Genomic DNA, 16,525 nt, shown 5'->3' on the forward strand with positions numbered 1-16,525 from the left:
GCATTTTCGCCCACAGAACTGCCGCTCACTGGATATTTTCTCTTTTTCGGACCATTCTCTGTAAACCCTAGAGATGGTTGTGCGTGAAAATCCCAGTAGATCAGCAGTTTCTGAAATACTCAGACCAGCCCGTCTGGCACCAACAACCATGCCACGTTCAAAGTCACTTAAATCACCTTTCTTCCCCATTCTGATGCTCGGTTTGAACTGCAGCAGATCGTCTTGACCATGTCTACATGCCTAAATGCATTGAGTTGCTGCCATGTGATTGGCTGATTAGACATTTGCGTTAACGAGCAGTTGGACAGGTGTGCCTAATAAAGTGGCCGGTGAGTGTATATATCATATATTAAAACAGTTGAAAGGAATCCCCTCACTAAAAAGAGTCAGTCAAGACATCTCAACTGTGGTCAAAACATTTCTAACTGAATCATTTAAACTGTCAGTATACAATTGGTGCAAAAAAATCTGCTGTAGGCCGCCTGAGTCCTTTTTTTCCTATAGAGAGTGGTGTAGTCTGATGTAGCAGCATCGCTGCCTTGGGTGTCGTGGACTGCTCAGATTTTCCACATTGCCGCTGCTCTCAAAGTTCAAACTATTTGATCTTTAACCCTGTTGGTCATTGACTGATTAAGTGCATCCAATCAGATTGCAGAATTGTGAGATATATAAGATATCAACGGCTTTGGCTAAAACATGGCGGAGAAGCTAATGCTATGTGACTCTAATTTTCTCGAGCTATATAGCAATTACACTTCTCCAGAGGGTTGCCACCTTGTTGTGGTGGTGAAGCTTGTGTGAACCAAAGATCCCAAGAGCGATACCGTCTGGAGTTTTGCTCCCAGTAGGATCACCCTTGGCGGGAAGGCTGAGGGGGAGGTACCAGACAAAGTGTAACTCAAGAAAGACCTCAACAGTGGAGAAGGCAGAGGATGGTGTCCAGCAAACAGGCAGATCGCTATAATGGCTATGAAGGTGGAGGAAGGCTGCAGTAGTGGGGGGAATCTCCAACTGTCATGGAGTCCATGCCATTGGTTGCAGGTCTGTCTCTGTCAAGGACTGTGTGGTGACTGTCCATGCACCAGTATCTCCATGTTAAAAGAAGTCAAGCACAGGCGTCCATCCCCTCTAGGGGATAATACACACTGTACATCCCAATATCAAGCCCTGTGGTGATCAGCAAGTGCTGACAGGAGCAGGATTGAGAAGTCTGGATGCTCCTAGTCACATGCTGGCACACAAGCAGTGGGTGAAGTCGAGTTGCTGGACTCTCAGATTGACTCAGGAGAATCCTTCGGCACCTTCACTCATGACTGAGCAGCCCTTTTCAGGGTCCATACTGCTCACCCCAGTAGGGAAGGGGGCTAGAAAAGGTGCCCTAATAATTGTCTGCCTCGCCAACTTCCTGGCTGGATTACTGCATCCAGTGGGATCTCCTCCATAGAGTCTGAAACACAGGAAAATTAATTTTGGAGCCTAGAATGTGCACACTCTTCTGGACAGTGAACGGCAAGAGAGATAAACAGTCATTGTAGCCAGGGAATTACGGAGGTTTAACATTGACATTGCTGCCCTATCTGAGACCAGACTGGGAGAAGAAAGACAATTGAGGGAGGAAAAAGGAGACTACATCTTCTTCTGGAAAGGAAAACCTGCTGGTGAATCCAGGATACATGGGGTTGGCTTTGCCATGACAGTTCAGCTTACCAGATGGCCACTGTTGTGAGTGCACATGCTCCCACTCTGGACTCATAAGAGGATGCCAAAGAAGCTTTCTATGCCAGTCTAGACCACATCTTGTCAGGCATCCCAAAGAAGACAGAATCATCCTTCTGGGGGACTTCAATGACAGAGTTGGTCGGGATTACAGAACATGGAGAGGCACTATTGGGAAAGAGGGTGTAGTTAACATCAACTCCAATGGGGTTATCTTCCTGACCAAGTGTGCAGAACACAATCTTAATATCACCAACTCCCTCTTCAGACAGAAAAAAAAAATATCAAAACACCCTGGATGCATCCCTGATCCAAACGCTGGACTCTGGTTGATTATGTCATTGTCCGAACCAGAGACAGGCATAATGTACATCTAACGAGGGCAGTGACCAGTACAGATTATGTTGGACAGATCATCGTCTCATCTGCTCAACCATGGCCATCAGACTAATGCCCAAAAGAAGAGGGAAGAAAAAGCAATGCCACCCCAGCCTAAACATCAGGAACCTGGAAATGCCTGAGACACTGCAGCTCCTCAAAGCTGCGTTATGTGACAGCCTGCCACCAGAGTACCATGATGATGTCGAGGCACACTGGAGTTTACCGAAGACCACCATCCTGAACACTGGCCAAGAAGTCGTTGGTTTAAACTCAAAGAGAAACCAGGAATGGTTCGATGACAATGATGAGAAACTGAACATCTTATTTCCGAAAAAATGGTAGGCCTTTCGTGTCTGGCAGAAAGACATCCCTTGCCAAGCTAAGAGGGAAGCTCACTCCAGAGCCAAGGCCTTTGTCCAGCACTGGGTAAGGTAACTTAAAACAAATGGTGGGAAGAGAAAGCCTATGAAATTCAAAATCTTGCAGAAGCAAGTGACACAAGGGGTTTCTTCAATGCCGTTAAAGCTGTATATGGGCCCAGCTACTGCAGATCCAACTCTCTCTGGTCTAAGGAAAGACAAAAGATACTGAAAACGGATGATGAGATCAAGGCCAGCTGGAAAGAACATTTTGAGGAACTGTTAAACCAGAGAACAATGGTTGATGAGGAGGTCCTTGACAGAATTCCACAGTGTCCCATGGAGGAAGGGATGGTTAACCCACTGAGCCTGTTGGAGGTTCATGATGCCATTTCTTTCTTTTTTTTCTATTTAAGTTTATTTCTGATTTTTCCCTTTTTCTCCCAATTTAGTGGCCAATCACTCCCTATTCTAGTTCAAACACCCACCCTCGTACTGTATGTGTTCACCTATACTATACACTATACATGACCTTCATCGACCTTACCAAAGCATTTGACTCCGTGAAGTATCAGGCCCTCTGGACACTTTTGTCAAAGTGTGGATGTCCGGAAAAGTACATCAGGATTCTGAGGTTCCTTCACAACGACATGTCAGCAAAAGTCCTCTACAATGGCAGTGAGACCAAAACTTCAAGGCAGAAATTGGCATAAAACAAGGATGCAGCATTGTCCCCACCCTGTTCAAAGTCTTCATTGCAGCCATTCTCCACCTAATCGGTCATAGTTTACCCGCTGGTGTTCAGATCATCAATAGAGCAGATGGCAATATGTTCAACTTAAACCATTTCAAGGCCAAGTCCAAGATCTTTCACACATCCATCATGGAACTGCAGTATGCAGATGATAATACCATTGTCACCCACACAGAAAACGTTCTCCAGTGCATACTTGATGCTTTTGCCAGGGCGTACACACTCCTAGGTTTGGCCATGAACACAAAAAAGACCAGGGCCCTCTATCAGCCCCCACCGGACTCCTTCTCCTCAATACCTCCGCCAACAATAACAATTGACAGTGTAAGCCTTGAAAATGTGGACCAGGTCCCCTACCTTGGAAATGACCTCTCCTCAAGGGCAGACATCGACAGCTAGGTACACATCTGCTACGCCATTACATCTGCTGCTCCAGTGGTGCTTTTGCAGAGCTCCATATTACAGTCTTTGAAAACTCTGACCTGCTTACAAAGACCAAGCTACTGGTATAGAGGGCTGTTATCTTGCCCACACTTTTATATGGTGCAGAGACCTTGACTACTACCTACAGCAGGCATATAAGAGTCCTACCACCAGAGACCCCTGTGAAATATCTTGCATATCAGCTGGACAGAGAAATGCACCAACATTAGTTTTCTTGAGGAAGCAAACGTAGACAGCATTGCCACCACCATCATTAATCACCAGCTGAGATGGACAGGCCATGTAATACGAATGCCTCCCAAAACAGGTCTACGCCTCCCAAAACAGGTCCTCTACTCAGAAGTAGATGCTAGCCAATGAGCGCCTGAAGGTCAGAAAAACCATTCTAAGGACATCAGGATCAACCTCAAAAAATTCCACATAAACAGCTCTAACTAGGAAGAGCTTGCTCAAAACAGAACCACATGGAGAAAAAGTTTACATGAAGGAGCCACATTCCATGAAGACAATCTCTGACAGGCTGTCAGAGCCAAGCAGCAGCAAAGAAAGGAGAGAGTCCCCACCAAAAAGGTTTTCTCACATTTCACTTCCAGCACCTCACATCAATGCCCACACTTCAAGAATGTCTGTGGTTCCAGAATTAGCCTCTTCAGTCACTTGAAGACCCACAATAGGGACCCCCCCAGGAGGATCATCATACTCAACCTTGAATGATCGCTGATGATGATGATTGCTAGTTGAAATTATACCACAACCATGGGCTGAAAAAAACTTTGCATGGTGACTTGTCAGCCATTAGAAAGGCCTGCCAGATTTGATTTCCTATTCTGTTGTCCACAATAACGCAACCAACAACTAGCAACTTAGGCGGGGTCAGCCTTATGTTCCCTCAGCCCTATGTTCCCTCATCTCTGTGGGTTAGCTATCGAATAGGTTAGCTATCGGTTAGGGTTAGGTTAAGGTAAGCATTGGGTTAGGGTTAGGTAGAGGTTGAGGTTAAGTCAGGTTAAGGTAAGTTAGATTACATTTAGGTCAGTTCAATGAAATAGGGTTGAGGGAACATAGGGCTGAGAGGACATAGATACGCTCCAATTTAGGCTATTATGCTCTTCAAGCTAATGTTTAGCTGTCTTGGCTAGCTGCTTTTACCCAACCAAGTGGCGACTGCAACTCAGGCCACTCATCATATGTCTACAGCTTAAGGATGGATTTGTGTGGATATTTCAGTTGAATACCATGAACAGATTAAATTATTGAATAAAAAAGGGGGTTGTTTCATGCAAATGATTCAATCCTTAGAAGTTAATTTGCCAAAACCCACTGAATACCGTCTCAATAGAGGAGCGCTAAATAAGGTGACGCATTAGAAATGGCACAATGATTCCGTTATGAAATCTCAACGCAAAGCCAGAAGGATGAATCATATGGGAACTGTACAGGTTCAGAAGGTATCGCTATATTTTTCAAGGTGAATTGGGGTAATTGAACTTAATCAGCAGCCATGCATGGTATTACTGATGCTGTGACTCACACAGGATCAAAAACTATCTTATAGAAAACCTTCTCGTCTCACGTGTTGTCATTCCTCTCTCCTTTTTTTTCTCTTCTTTTCACGGCTCAGCTTTCATTCTGTTTCCTTCCATTTCACTGTTACTCAATTACCAGTTCTGTCATGTCATTGTGCTACCTTGTTCTTTTATATTTTCTTTATTTTATGGAGGTTTCAACTTTATTTTGGAGGAGGAAGAACCTAATTAAGCACTGGATAATGTTTAGGTTTGTACGTTGGCGTCTAATCGCTAGTTCCTCTGAATTCGACACACAAGCTCCCTCTTCTTCATCTCCTTTTCCTTTTGTGGCAGACAATACATTTCCTGTGTGTGCACCATTGCATCTGAATACTTGGTGGGAATGCTGGACCCTGTCAGCACCAACAGAAAATAGCAGATAGAAGAACAATAACGGAACGCTAATTCATCGAATGGCTGATGCTGCAAAAATACCAGCATGAAAAGGTATTAAATACAGCATTTTTAATAAAAGACATTTTTGATTACATTTTTAAAGCCCATTTGCACATTGCATTGCACTGTAATGTACAAAATGTGCTCCATAAATAAAGCTTTGATTGAGTGATGGATTCCCTATCTTCTCTTCTCATCTCCCCTCCTCTCCTTCCTTTGCTTCTCCTCTCCACGTCTTGTCCTTTCTCCTCCCAATCATCAGTTCTCCTGTTTCCAGTACACCGTCCCGCCCTTCATCCTCTCATCCCTTTGGACTGACTCTCACATGCACTCTCCTCCCTCTTACCTTCCCACTATCCCTCCCACACTGTCAACAAAGTGCTCTGCCCCTCCCTCCATCCGCCCCCGCGTGCTCCCTCCTGCTATCTCTCCTGACATCCAAATGACCCTTTTTCCTCAACTCCCTCCCCTGGCACTGTACGCCCTCTCTTTATCAGTTCTTCTGCACTTCTGTCTATCTCTTTGTCTCTCCCGCCCATGTTCCATCCTTCTCTCACCTTGTGGAGAGTGATGACTGCCTCTTGATTCACCCCAGTGATGTTGAAGGTGTCCCCTGTCTCGCCCTCCAGGATGGTATATTCCAGCTTGGCATTTTCGCCTAGGTCGGCATCAGTTGCCGAGATACGGCCCACCTCCGCCCCAGGGATGGCCAGCTCCGACACAGAGAACGACCACATACCTGGAAGAGGGAGGTAGAGGGAGAGAGAGAGAGAGAGAGAGAGAGAGAGAGAGAGAGAGAGAGAGAGAGAGAGAGAGAGAGATTCTTAAAGTCAGTTTGATTAAGCTGGCTTTATTTTTCATGTTTTTGTTTCAAATAAATGCATTTCTGAATGCCTTGATAAAACAAATGTCAATTGTGTCGTACAAATAAAGCAAAACGAATTGAAATTGAGATGAGAGAGAATTTTGAGAATTTAAAACAGATCTTTATTCAACAAGAAACAATGGCTGGTCTTTTTCACAGTGTTAAAAAAGTCACTCCTCTACATTAACACATCCAAAAAAGAGTTCATCTTCCATTTCAGAATCCAATGTTGACTTAAAGCCAGAGAGACAGAGCAAGAGAGAGCGCGAAAGAGGGAGAGAAAGAGAGAGACAGAGAGAGAGTGAGAAAGTGTGTTTCTGTGTGAAAGCAAGAGAGAGTGAGTGTGTGGGTATGTGTGAGAGAATGACAGAGTGAGAGATAGTGTGTGTGTGTGTGTGTGTGCGAGAGAGAGAGAGAGAGAGAGAGAGAGAGAGAGCAGCTGAGATTAAGAACGTGGCTTTAATTATGTCATTCATTGCTACAGTTCATTTGCCAGTTCAACATTCAATTTGCCTTTCAAGCTGTTTTCATGTTCCTGCCCTGCGCTGTGCCAGTACGTACAATACTGCGTACTGCGCTCAGATAAGGCGCCATCAAATTCAACACAAGTGTTGTGGGGGGAAGATAAGAGGGACTGTGACTTTGAATGCTCTGCACTGAGATACCATTAAAACCTAGGTACACCATTTCCACACTGTAAAACAAACAAACAAACAAACACACAAACAAACAAATAAAGAAGCCGGGATGAAAAGGAGAGGAGAGAAGGAAAACAGGCGAGATAAAGTAAAAGGAAAGATTACAGCTGTCTGACAGCCCCGTCTCCCACACGGCACTGGTGGTTTGATGAAGTGAGCCGAGCGTTTGGCACAAAGTGAACAACCACTTTCCCCCTCTGACTCATCCATAACCACACATGTTAGCGGGGAGAGATAACACCAGTCTTTCATGTATGTTTCGCCTGTCGTGTTAAAAAAAAAATCATTAAAGGAGTGCTTTTTAACTTAATTGCTTATGGCCATTAAAGCAGAACATCATGGGTACTTTTCTGGTGTTTGCGTGTCGTTTCTAATACAGGGATACGTGTTTCTCTCGGGACTCGCCTGGCGCCGTTATCTGATTTGGTTTACGCACAAAAACACGCACGCAGACACAGGAGACTAACAAGGACACATGACAGTGCAAATATGCATGTATACAGGTTGTCCGGGTGGCGTGGCGGTCCGGGTGGCGTGGCGGTCTATTCCGTTGCCTAGCAACACGGAGATCGCCGGTTCGAATCCCCGTGTTACCTCTGGCTTGGTCGGGCGTCCCTACAGACACAGTTGGCCATGTCTGCGGGTGGGAAGACGGATGCGAGAATGTGTCCTGGTCGCTGCACTAGCGCCTCCTCTGGTCGGTTGGGCACCTGTTCGGGGATCGGGTGTAGCGCGTGATCCTCCCATGCGCTACCTTTCCCTTGTGAAACTCCTCACTGTCAGGTGAAAATAAGTGGCTGGCGACTCCACATGTATTGGAGGAGGCATGTGGTAGTCTGCAGCCCTCCCCAGATCGGCAGTGGGGGTGGAGCAGCGACCGGGACGGCTCGGAAGAGTGGGGTAATTGGTCGGATTCAACTGGGGAGAGTAAAGGGGGAAAAATATGCATGTGGAGTATTATACAAATAAACACAAACACGCAAACACACACATACACACACACACACACACACAATCCATCTCATTTCGTGTTGTGCGGTCCAACATACACGGACCACCAACTCCACTGACAAGAGTGAGTGAGGGAGGATTGTAAGGGTGAGCGCCTTGATAGAAGCGGAGGGAGGAAAGTAAAAGATCTTCATTCGGCTTACATGCCCAGAGGAGACAAGCCCATTTAATAGAACCGCTATCTACAACTTCCTTTAGCTTGGCCAATCAGATAGACAAGGAAATCTCAGAGAGAAAACAGCATAAAAAAAGTAGTGAGTTGGCAGGATAGGAGATAGCCAGCACTTCAGCGAGACGATATCTACGCCGGTAAATATCAAGCGGCTCAGAGAAAGAAATCGCCCCCGACTGTTCAGAGGGAGGACATTTTATCAACACGCCTGTTAGGGAAGACCTCCTCAGCCCACCGGGGGGAAAGGTGATAAAGGACAAAGTACAGGTACTTTGTCACTTGTAGATGTACTTGTAGAGGTGCTTGAAAGATGTACTTAAAGACAGGAATGAAGTTCTTCGTTCCTGTCTTTAAGTACATCTTTCAAGCATCTGTAGTTAGTTCGCTATATTATCAAATTTCGGAGAAGTAAGTACAGATACTTGAAAGATGTACTTAAGGACAGTAAGGAGGTACAAATACTGATACATACAAGCACAAGTACATATAAGTACAAGTACGCTAATCACGGTGGCCCAATGGTTAGTATTGTCACCTCACAGCAAGAAGGTCCTGGGTTTGAACCCCGTGGTTGTCCAACCTTGGGGGTCATCCCAGGTCGTCCCCTGTGTGGAGTTTGCATGTTCTCCCCGTGTCTGCGGTGGGTTTTCTGCAGGTGCTCCAGTTTCCTCAACCATCAGAAAGACATGCATGTTAGAGTTAGTACTCCTGTCAGTGGCCCTGACCGAGGCATGGCAAGAAGAACTGGAGCTGGTCCCCGGGTGCTGCATGGCAGCTGCCCACTGCTCCTAGCTACACAGCTAGGATGGGTTAAATGCAGGAAAAGAATTGCCCCGTGCGGATTAATAAAAGTAGTAAAAAAAAGTTCCTGCCCCTAAGTATCTTCCAGGAATCTGTACTAAACCGTCCTAATTTTAATGTAGTAAAGTAAGTACAGATAAGTACTTCTCTTTTTTTCTAAGTACATCATTCACATGTTTGTAGTTACTTCAGGATATTGCTACATTTTGGAGAAGTAAAGATACTTGAAAGATGTACTTATGGGTGGTAATGAAGTACAAGTACTTTGATAAGTTTAAGTACAAGTAGAGATAAGTCCATCCATCCATCCATCATCCAAACTGCTTGTCCTACGCAGGGTCGTGGGATGCTGGAGCCTATCCCAGCAGTCACTGGGCGGCAGACAGGCCGCCAGTCCATCACAGGTAAGTCCTTAATGAAGAAAACATGGACACTGATCTGTTTTTAGCTAACAAAGTGAAGTTAATACGACACAGAGCAAATCCCAACTATGCAATTCCCAATCTTTGATCCGACTGACTTGTTTGGTAAGTCACCCCTGCCGTCTGTACTGAACCATCAGGCTACGCTCCTGCAGAACGAGAACAATGCGAGGTTCTCAACGGCCTGGAGATGTTTGGCTGTGCCTTACTGCAGGCTACTTGACAGAGTTTCAAAGCCAAAAAAAAAAACACAGGGATCCAAAAGCGTACACGTTGCCTTGCGATTGCATTTCAAACCCCCTTCAAACAGCACGAAGACGCCGTGTTGAGTATTGGCGTAGGTGGGTTGCGCGTTGCAGAAGGATAATATCAGTGAAAAGAGAAATTAATAACCGCAGTGTTCTCGTTTTCCCAGCACCCATAAAGAAATATGATCGATACAACACTCGTTGTGTTTGCTTTATGGTGTATGTGCGGGCATTTAATACGCGAGCATATCAGTAAATACCTCTTGGCGTAAAACAATAATAATGATATGATGAAATATGTTCATACCACAGAAGTGTACAGTCCACAATGCAGTTGGCAGATGACAATGAATGCAAGACTTTCACTAAACAAACTCCATTTCACTGATGTTCCATATTATTTATTTATTTTTATTTTTACTGCAGCTCTAATTGGCTTTTATTATTATTTTACTGCCTTTGTGGATCACGCTATTGTCCCCAGTTCCCCCTCCCCCCCAACAGGCGCCCCGACCGACCAGAGGAGGCGCTAGTGCAGTGACCAGGACACATACCCACATCCGTCTTCCCACCCGCAGACATGGCCGATTGTGTCTGTAGGGACACCAGACCAAGCCGGAGGTAACACGGGGATTCGAACTGGCAATCGCTGTGTTGGTAGGCAACGGAATAGACCACTACGCTATCCGAACGTCTCCCAGGAACTGGTATTTAAGGTCATTTTAACACAGGCCTCGCCTCCCCCAAAGCATCTCAGCGGATGTAAAATGAGTAATTAACAATCATAAAACATGGCAAAACAGTTTTAACGTCAAATTACCGTATCCCCAACCTGATAGTTAAACCATTGTACACAACAAACACATGCATCTATTCCCTGAGGCTGGACAGACACGCTGCTGAGTATGCTCACGCCCACGTGGACTCGCAGGGGCCTGCCCACTGAAGAAGGGGCAGCATGTGCCAATGCATCATTGCTAAATGCCAGTTTATGCAGCATGACTACCAGCCTACCATCTGGGACAGGCAAGGCACCAGAAGGATGCTTAGACAACTTGAACATAAACAGACCTTTTACTAATGAGACAGACAATTACCAAAGTTATTTACAAGTGGGAGAGTGATTCGGGACCACATCATCTATTGTTGTGCTTGAATGTACTTTCGAGGGGGAATAATGTACCCGTCTGCATCCGGAGAACTGTCTATGACACCGGCTCTCAGAGAGAATTATATCTGAAATGTACTGCTACTGTCACACGCCAAACCAGCCATTGTGCGCACGCACTCACACACACACACACACACACACACACACACACACACACACACACACACACACACACACACACACACACACACACACACACACATATTTGTCACACTCACACTTTTTTTCACACACACACAACTTGTCACACACAGCAGAGGGAGGGTGCTTGCAGGGGGAATGGCGGGGGTGCGGTGCCAGTAAAGTACGCCTAGTCATTATCAGCTTGCTGCTCACGCAGCAGAGGAGCTGGCAACAAGACAAATCATACATCGTTTCCACCTGTGATGGACCAGAGGCAGCGAATGGAGAGCAAGTCAGCGGAAGGTGAAAAAGACAGTGAGGAGGTGAGTGACATACAGAGAAATCTTGGCCCATTTGGCACACGGAGGGAGTCACGGGGAGCTGAGGGCCCTGACATAATCACTGGAAATGGGGGAGTCCTGTCCTCAGTCTTTGTTCACACGGGTAAAAGCCATTAAGAAGAGGCTTTGATGAAACAGTGTGGGTGCGCGAGTTCAATGGTCCATGTCTTACCGGTGCAGGTGCACCCCACCAGGCACGTCGTAATTGTGCCAGGGAGAGAAGATCGAAAGCCACCCTGCGCTGTACTCCAGCACTTCAAAAAAGAAAGAAAAAATGGAAATGTGGCAAGGTGAGAAGCAGTTGATGTTAACGGATAATTCCGATGTTTTACAACCTGGGATCCTGGTTGTAAAACCCAGACATATACACTAGTGTCCCAACGCCGAGGTTCATGGGATGAGCTCCAGCGCTACACTTGGCTGGGCATTACAGGGAACATCACTTTGCTGGGAGTAAGAATAGCAGATGGACGGAGACATGACAGAGAGAGGAAGCAGTGAGCGGAGCGACGCGGAAAGAGAACTGAAAAACTGAGTGGTGGTGACTTTAAAAGGAAACCCAAATGCAAAATGAAAGATGAAAAACGGGACGGAAAGAGGAAACGGGACAAAGAGAGAGAGGAGAGTGGCAGCGGTGTGGTGGGCAACCCACCACCCCTCCAGAAAAAAAAGATAAACAAGCAGTGGGCTACCGCTTTTTTGAAGAGGAGGGCGGACCTGGGCCTTCACTGTAATGGCACTTCGACAGAAAAAGGGGCTGAATAGCGATGGAGTGAATGGGAAAAAAAAAATAAAAGGAATGCAACTCCACCGCATCTTATCTGCGGTGGAAGCGTAGTGTTTCTAAGAGCTGTGAAATGCATCCAGTTAGGGGAGTCATTAAAAAAGTGTCTAGCTGGCTAAAGCACATGCACTGGTTTGAAAATAGCCTGAATAAAATCTGCATCCATTTAGCAAGAGTCCATCACACAGGCACTTACACTCAAGCGGGCTTAAGGGAAAAAGGCCAGAGAGATAGAAGGACGGAAGGAAAAATTGAAGGGGGGGGAGTGGAAGAAAGTAATTAAAGCATCAAGAGCACTATTGCACAAAAAAAGTAAAAGAGAGAGAGGGGGAGAGAGAAAAGGACAATTGAAGGAGGGGTGGAAAACGGAATTGAAGATTTGATTTGCTGACTTCAAATCACGGTCTTCTACAGCCAGGAAAGAGTTAAACGCCAAGTGCTCGCGGCGCGACTGAGCTTGTGACACCTTACACCTCGGTGTTACTGCAAATGGGGTCAATAATGACACGGTGCAAGCTCTATTTCTTAATGGACTCCATGGCAGAAGGGGTCAGTGGACTTCAGCATGTACATGTCTAACATGTCCCTGCCTTCACCTGCTGTTTGCACCCGCATGTTTAAACGGCACTAGACAGTCAAGAAACACTCGTCCATCGCCAGCACACCTGCTTCCATCAGTCTTGCACTGGTGCTTTTACATGCAAAGCAGCTCATGAACCTGGCTTGTAACTCACTCACTCACAAACTGAGGTTTAGCTGTACTGTGAGAACACCGGCAAAAATACGATTTTTTCTGCACCCCCAGAACCATCCTCTTTTCAGAATCAGAATCGTCTTTATTGGCCAAGTATGTCTGCACATACAAGGAATGTGACTCCGGTGTAGTGGCTCTCAGTGTACTTACACAGAATAATAACACAGCAAACCATTTCTGTGAACTGTAAACAGGATACAAATAGTGCAAAGAAGTGAAGAGTGCAAGGAATGCTGAGATAAATATTAAATGGTAAAAAAAGACATTACTTTAAAAGACGAAAGAAAGCCGCTTTATTTTCGTCTAGTTGTTTGGTTACAATGTAATTTGTCTTCTGCATTTAACCCATCCTATTGTATAGGAGCAGCGGGCAGCTGTGGCGCAGCGCCCGGGGACCAACTCCAGTTCTCTTTTCCTATTGCCTTGGTCAGGGGTAGGAGTATTAACCCTAACATGCCTGTCTTTTTGATACATGATGCATGTATTTTTATACACATATAGTAGATGGATTTTTAATGTACAGTATATAACCTGTTCAGATATACAGTAGTGAGTGAAATGTATTGCACATTTGAATTTTAGACTGAAATAAATATATATGATTTTTAGGTACAGTGGTTATTATAGTGTTCCAGGGTTATGCACAATGCCACAGTGAGTTAACTGTTCATAAGTGCAACAGCGACGGGAAAGAAACTGTTCCTGTGTCTGGTGGTTTTGGTGTACAGTGTTCTGTAGAGTCTACCAGAGGGGAGAAGTTGGAACAGGTTGCGTCCAGAGTGTGAGGGGTCTGCAATGAGTTTCCCTGCCCATTTCCTGACTTTGTGGAGGGGTACAGGTCTTGGATGGTGGGCAGGTCTGCACCAATAATCTTTTCTGCAGACCTGACTGTCCGTTGTAGTCTGTTCCTGTCCTGTTTGGTGGCCGATCCAAAACTGACAGGGATGGAAGTGCAGAGAACAGACTCGATAACTGCAGTGTAAAACTGGAACAGCAGCTACTGAAGCAGGTTGTATTTCCTGAGCTGGCGCAGGAAGTACATTCTCTGCTGGGCATTTTTGATGATTGTGTTGATGTGGGACTCCCACTTCAGGTCCTGGGAGATTGTAGAACCTAGAAACTGGAAGGACTCCACAGCCAACACAGTGCTGATGAGTATGGTGTGTGTGTGTGTGTGTGGGGGGGGGGGGGGGGTGGGAGGGGGGGGCTCCTCCTGAAGTCCACTGTCATCTCCAGTTTTTTTTCCCCTTTTTCTCCCCAGTTGTATTCGGCCAATTACCCTACTCTTCCAAGCCTTCCCGGTCGCTACGCCACCCACTCTGCCAATCCAGGGAGGGCTGCACACTACCACATGCCTCCTCCAATACATGTGGAGTCGCCAGCCGCTTCTTTTCACCTGACAGTGAGGAGTTTTGCCAGGGGATGTAGCATGTGGGAGGATCACGCTATTCCCCCAGTTCCCTCTCCCTCCCAAACAGGCGCCCTGACTGACCAGAGGAGGCACTAATGCAGCGACCAGGACACATATCCACATCCAGCTTCCCATCCGCAGACACAGCCAATTGTGTCTGTAGGGACGCCAACCAAGTCGGAGGCAACGGCGGGATTAAAACTGGGATCCCTGTGTTGGCAGGCAATGGAATAGACCGCTACGCTATGTGGACACCCTCATCTCCACAGTTTTGAGCATGTTCAGCTCCAGGTTGTTGTATCCATACCACAGGGCCAGCTGTTTGACCTACCTTCTGTATGTAGACTCATCTCCGTCTTGGGTATGGCCAATGACTGTTGTGTCGTCTGCAAATTTCAGGAGTTGAACAGATGGGTCTCATGAGGTGCAGTCACTGGTGTAGAGGAAGAAGAGCAGTGGGGAGAGCACACATCCCTGAGGGGCGCCAGTACTGACTGTCTGGGTGCTGGATGTGATTTCCTCTAGCCCCACCTGCTGCTTCCTATCTGTCAGGAAGTTTGCGATCCACTGACAGGTGGAGGCGGGCACACTGAACTGGGTGAGTTTGGTAAGTAGGACTTCTGGGATGATGGTGTTGAATGCCAAGCTGAAGTCCACGAACAGCATCCTTGCATATGTCCCCGGGGAGTCGAGGTGTTGCAGGATATAGTGCAGTCCCATGTTGACTGAATCATCCACTGACCTGTTTCCCCAGTAGGCAAACTGCAGGGGTCCAGTAGGAGGCCTGTTATGTCCTTCAGGTGGGTAAACACCAGTCTCTTCAATGACTTCATGACCACAGATGTCAGGGTGATGGGCCTGTAGTCGTTCAGTCAAGTGATGGAGGATTTCTTGGGGACCGGGATGAAAATGGAGCACTTGAAGCAGGAGGGGACTTCACACAGCTCCAGTGATCTATTGAAGATCCATGTGAAGATGGGGGGCCAGCTAGTCTGCGCAGACTTTCAGACAGGAGGGTGACACACTCTCTGGGCCTGGTACCTTCCTGATCTTCTGTGTCTGGAAGAGCATACAAACATCCTCTTCACAGAGTGTCAGTGCTGATAGGGAGTCAGCGGGGTGGCAGGGGGTGCATTTGTTTGTGTAAGGTGAGTTGGAATGGGTGAGGGGTGTGAAAGTGGGCTGATCAAACCTGCAGTAAAACACATTCAAGTCAGCGAGTTGAAGGTTCTCTGCAGAGTGGGGGGAGGGTTTTCTCTCGTAGGTGATGTCCTGCAGGCCTCTCCATACAGACAGGATCGTGAGCTGAATACTTGTTTTTCAGCTTTTCAGTGTAGCTCCTTTTGGCTACTCTGATCTCTTTTGTCAGTGTGTTCCTGGCTTGGTGGTACAGGATCCTGTCTCCACTCCTGTAGGCCTCCTCCTTGGCCTAACGAAGCTGCCTGAGTTTTGCTGTGAGCCAGGGCTTATTGTTATTGAAGGTCCAGAAAGTTTTGGTCGGCAAGTGCATGTCCTCACAGAAGATGATGTAAAATGTCACAGTGTCAGTAAGTTTGTCCAAGTCTGTAGAAGCAGCTTCGAAAACACTCCAATCAGTGCAGTTAAAGCAGGCCTGAATCTCCAGTTTTAACACGTTGGTCCATCCCCATTTATATTTCATTCACACATGGGCATCATCTCTGTGCATGTTCAGCAGCATTGCATTGAGTTTCCACAAGTGCTGCTTTGTGTCAGTGTTGCAAAGTAGACTATAGCTCAACAATATATAATTTAGAGGCATTGATGCTTTGCTAGACTTCAAAACAATGTAAGGCGTTCAAAGATGGTGGCCATGGTCGGTCAAGGACAGCTCAGCGAGACGGCGTTCATCCAATCAGGTGCAGGTGCAGTATTTGCATGGGAGTTGAGTGCCCTTGGCAATCATTTGTCATGTACAGCTTATTTTATTTCATGGGCACGCCCATCAAGTGCCCAATATTGTGGAGCAGCACATCTCCAAGTGTAACCCCTTTTTTCCTGGTGCTATAAAGTACTTGATTCACACTCATCTATTAAACAAAACAGAACTCTGGGTTCCCAGCTGTTGTTGGTGAGTTGGCTGGACTT

At 46.4% G+C, this 16,525-nt stretch overlaps 1 protein-coding gene across 1 annotated transcript in view; it reads right to left on the reverse strand.

Annotated features, from left to right (window-relative positions):
* The window catches only part of LOC130124412 (cadherin-24), a 136,986-nt gene that overhangs the window by 45,971 nt on the left and 74,490 nt on the right, over positions 1-16,525 (reverse strand). Inside the window, exon 5 of the mRNA XM_056293868.1 lies at positions 6,176-6,357. Within this exon, the coding sequence (XP_056149843.1) occupies positions 6,176-6,357 (182 nt within the window). The remainder of the gene's footprint in view (positions 1-6,175; positions 6,358-16,525) is intronic.

The sequence above is a fragment of the Lampris incognitus genome, chromosome 14, assembly GCF_029633865.1.
Source record: "Lampris incognitus isolate fLamInc1 chromosome 14, fLamInc1.hap2, whole genome shotgun sequence".
Lineage (NCBI taxonomy): Eukaryota > Metazoa > Chordata > Actinopteri > Lampriformes > Lampridae > Lampris > Lampris incognitus.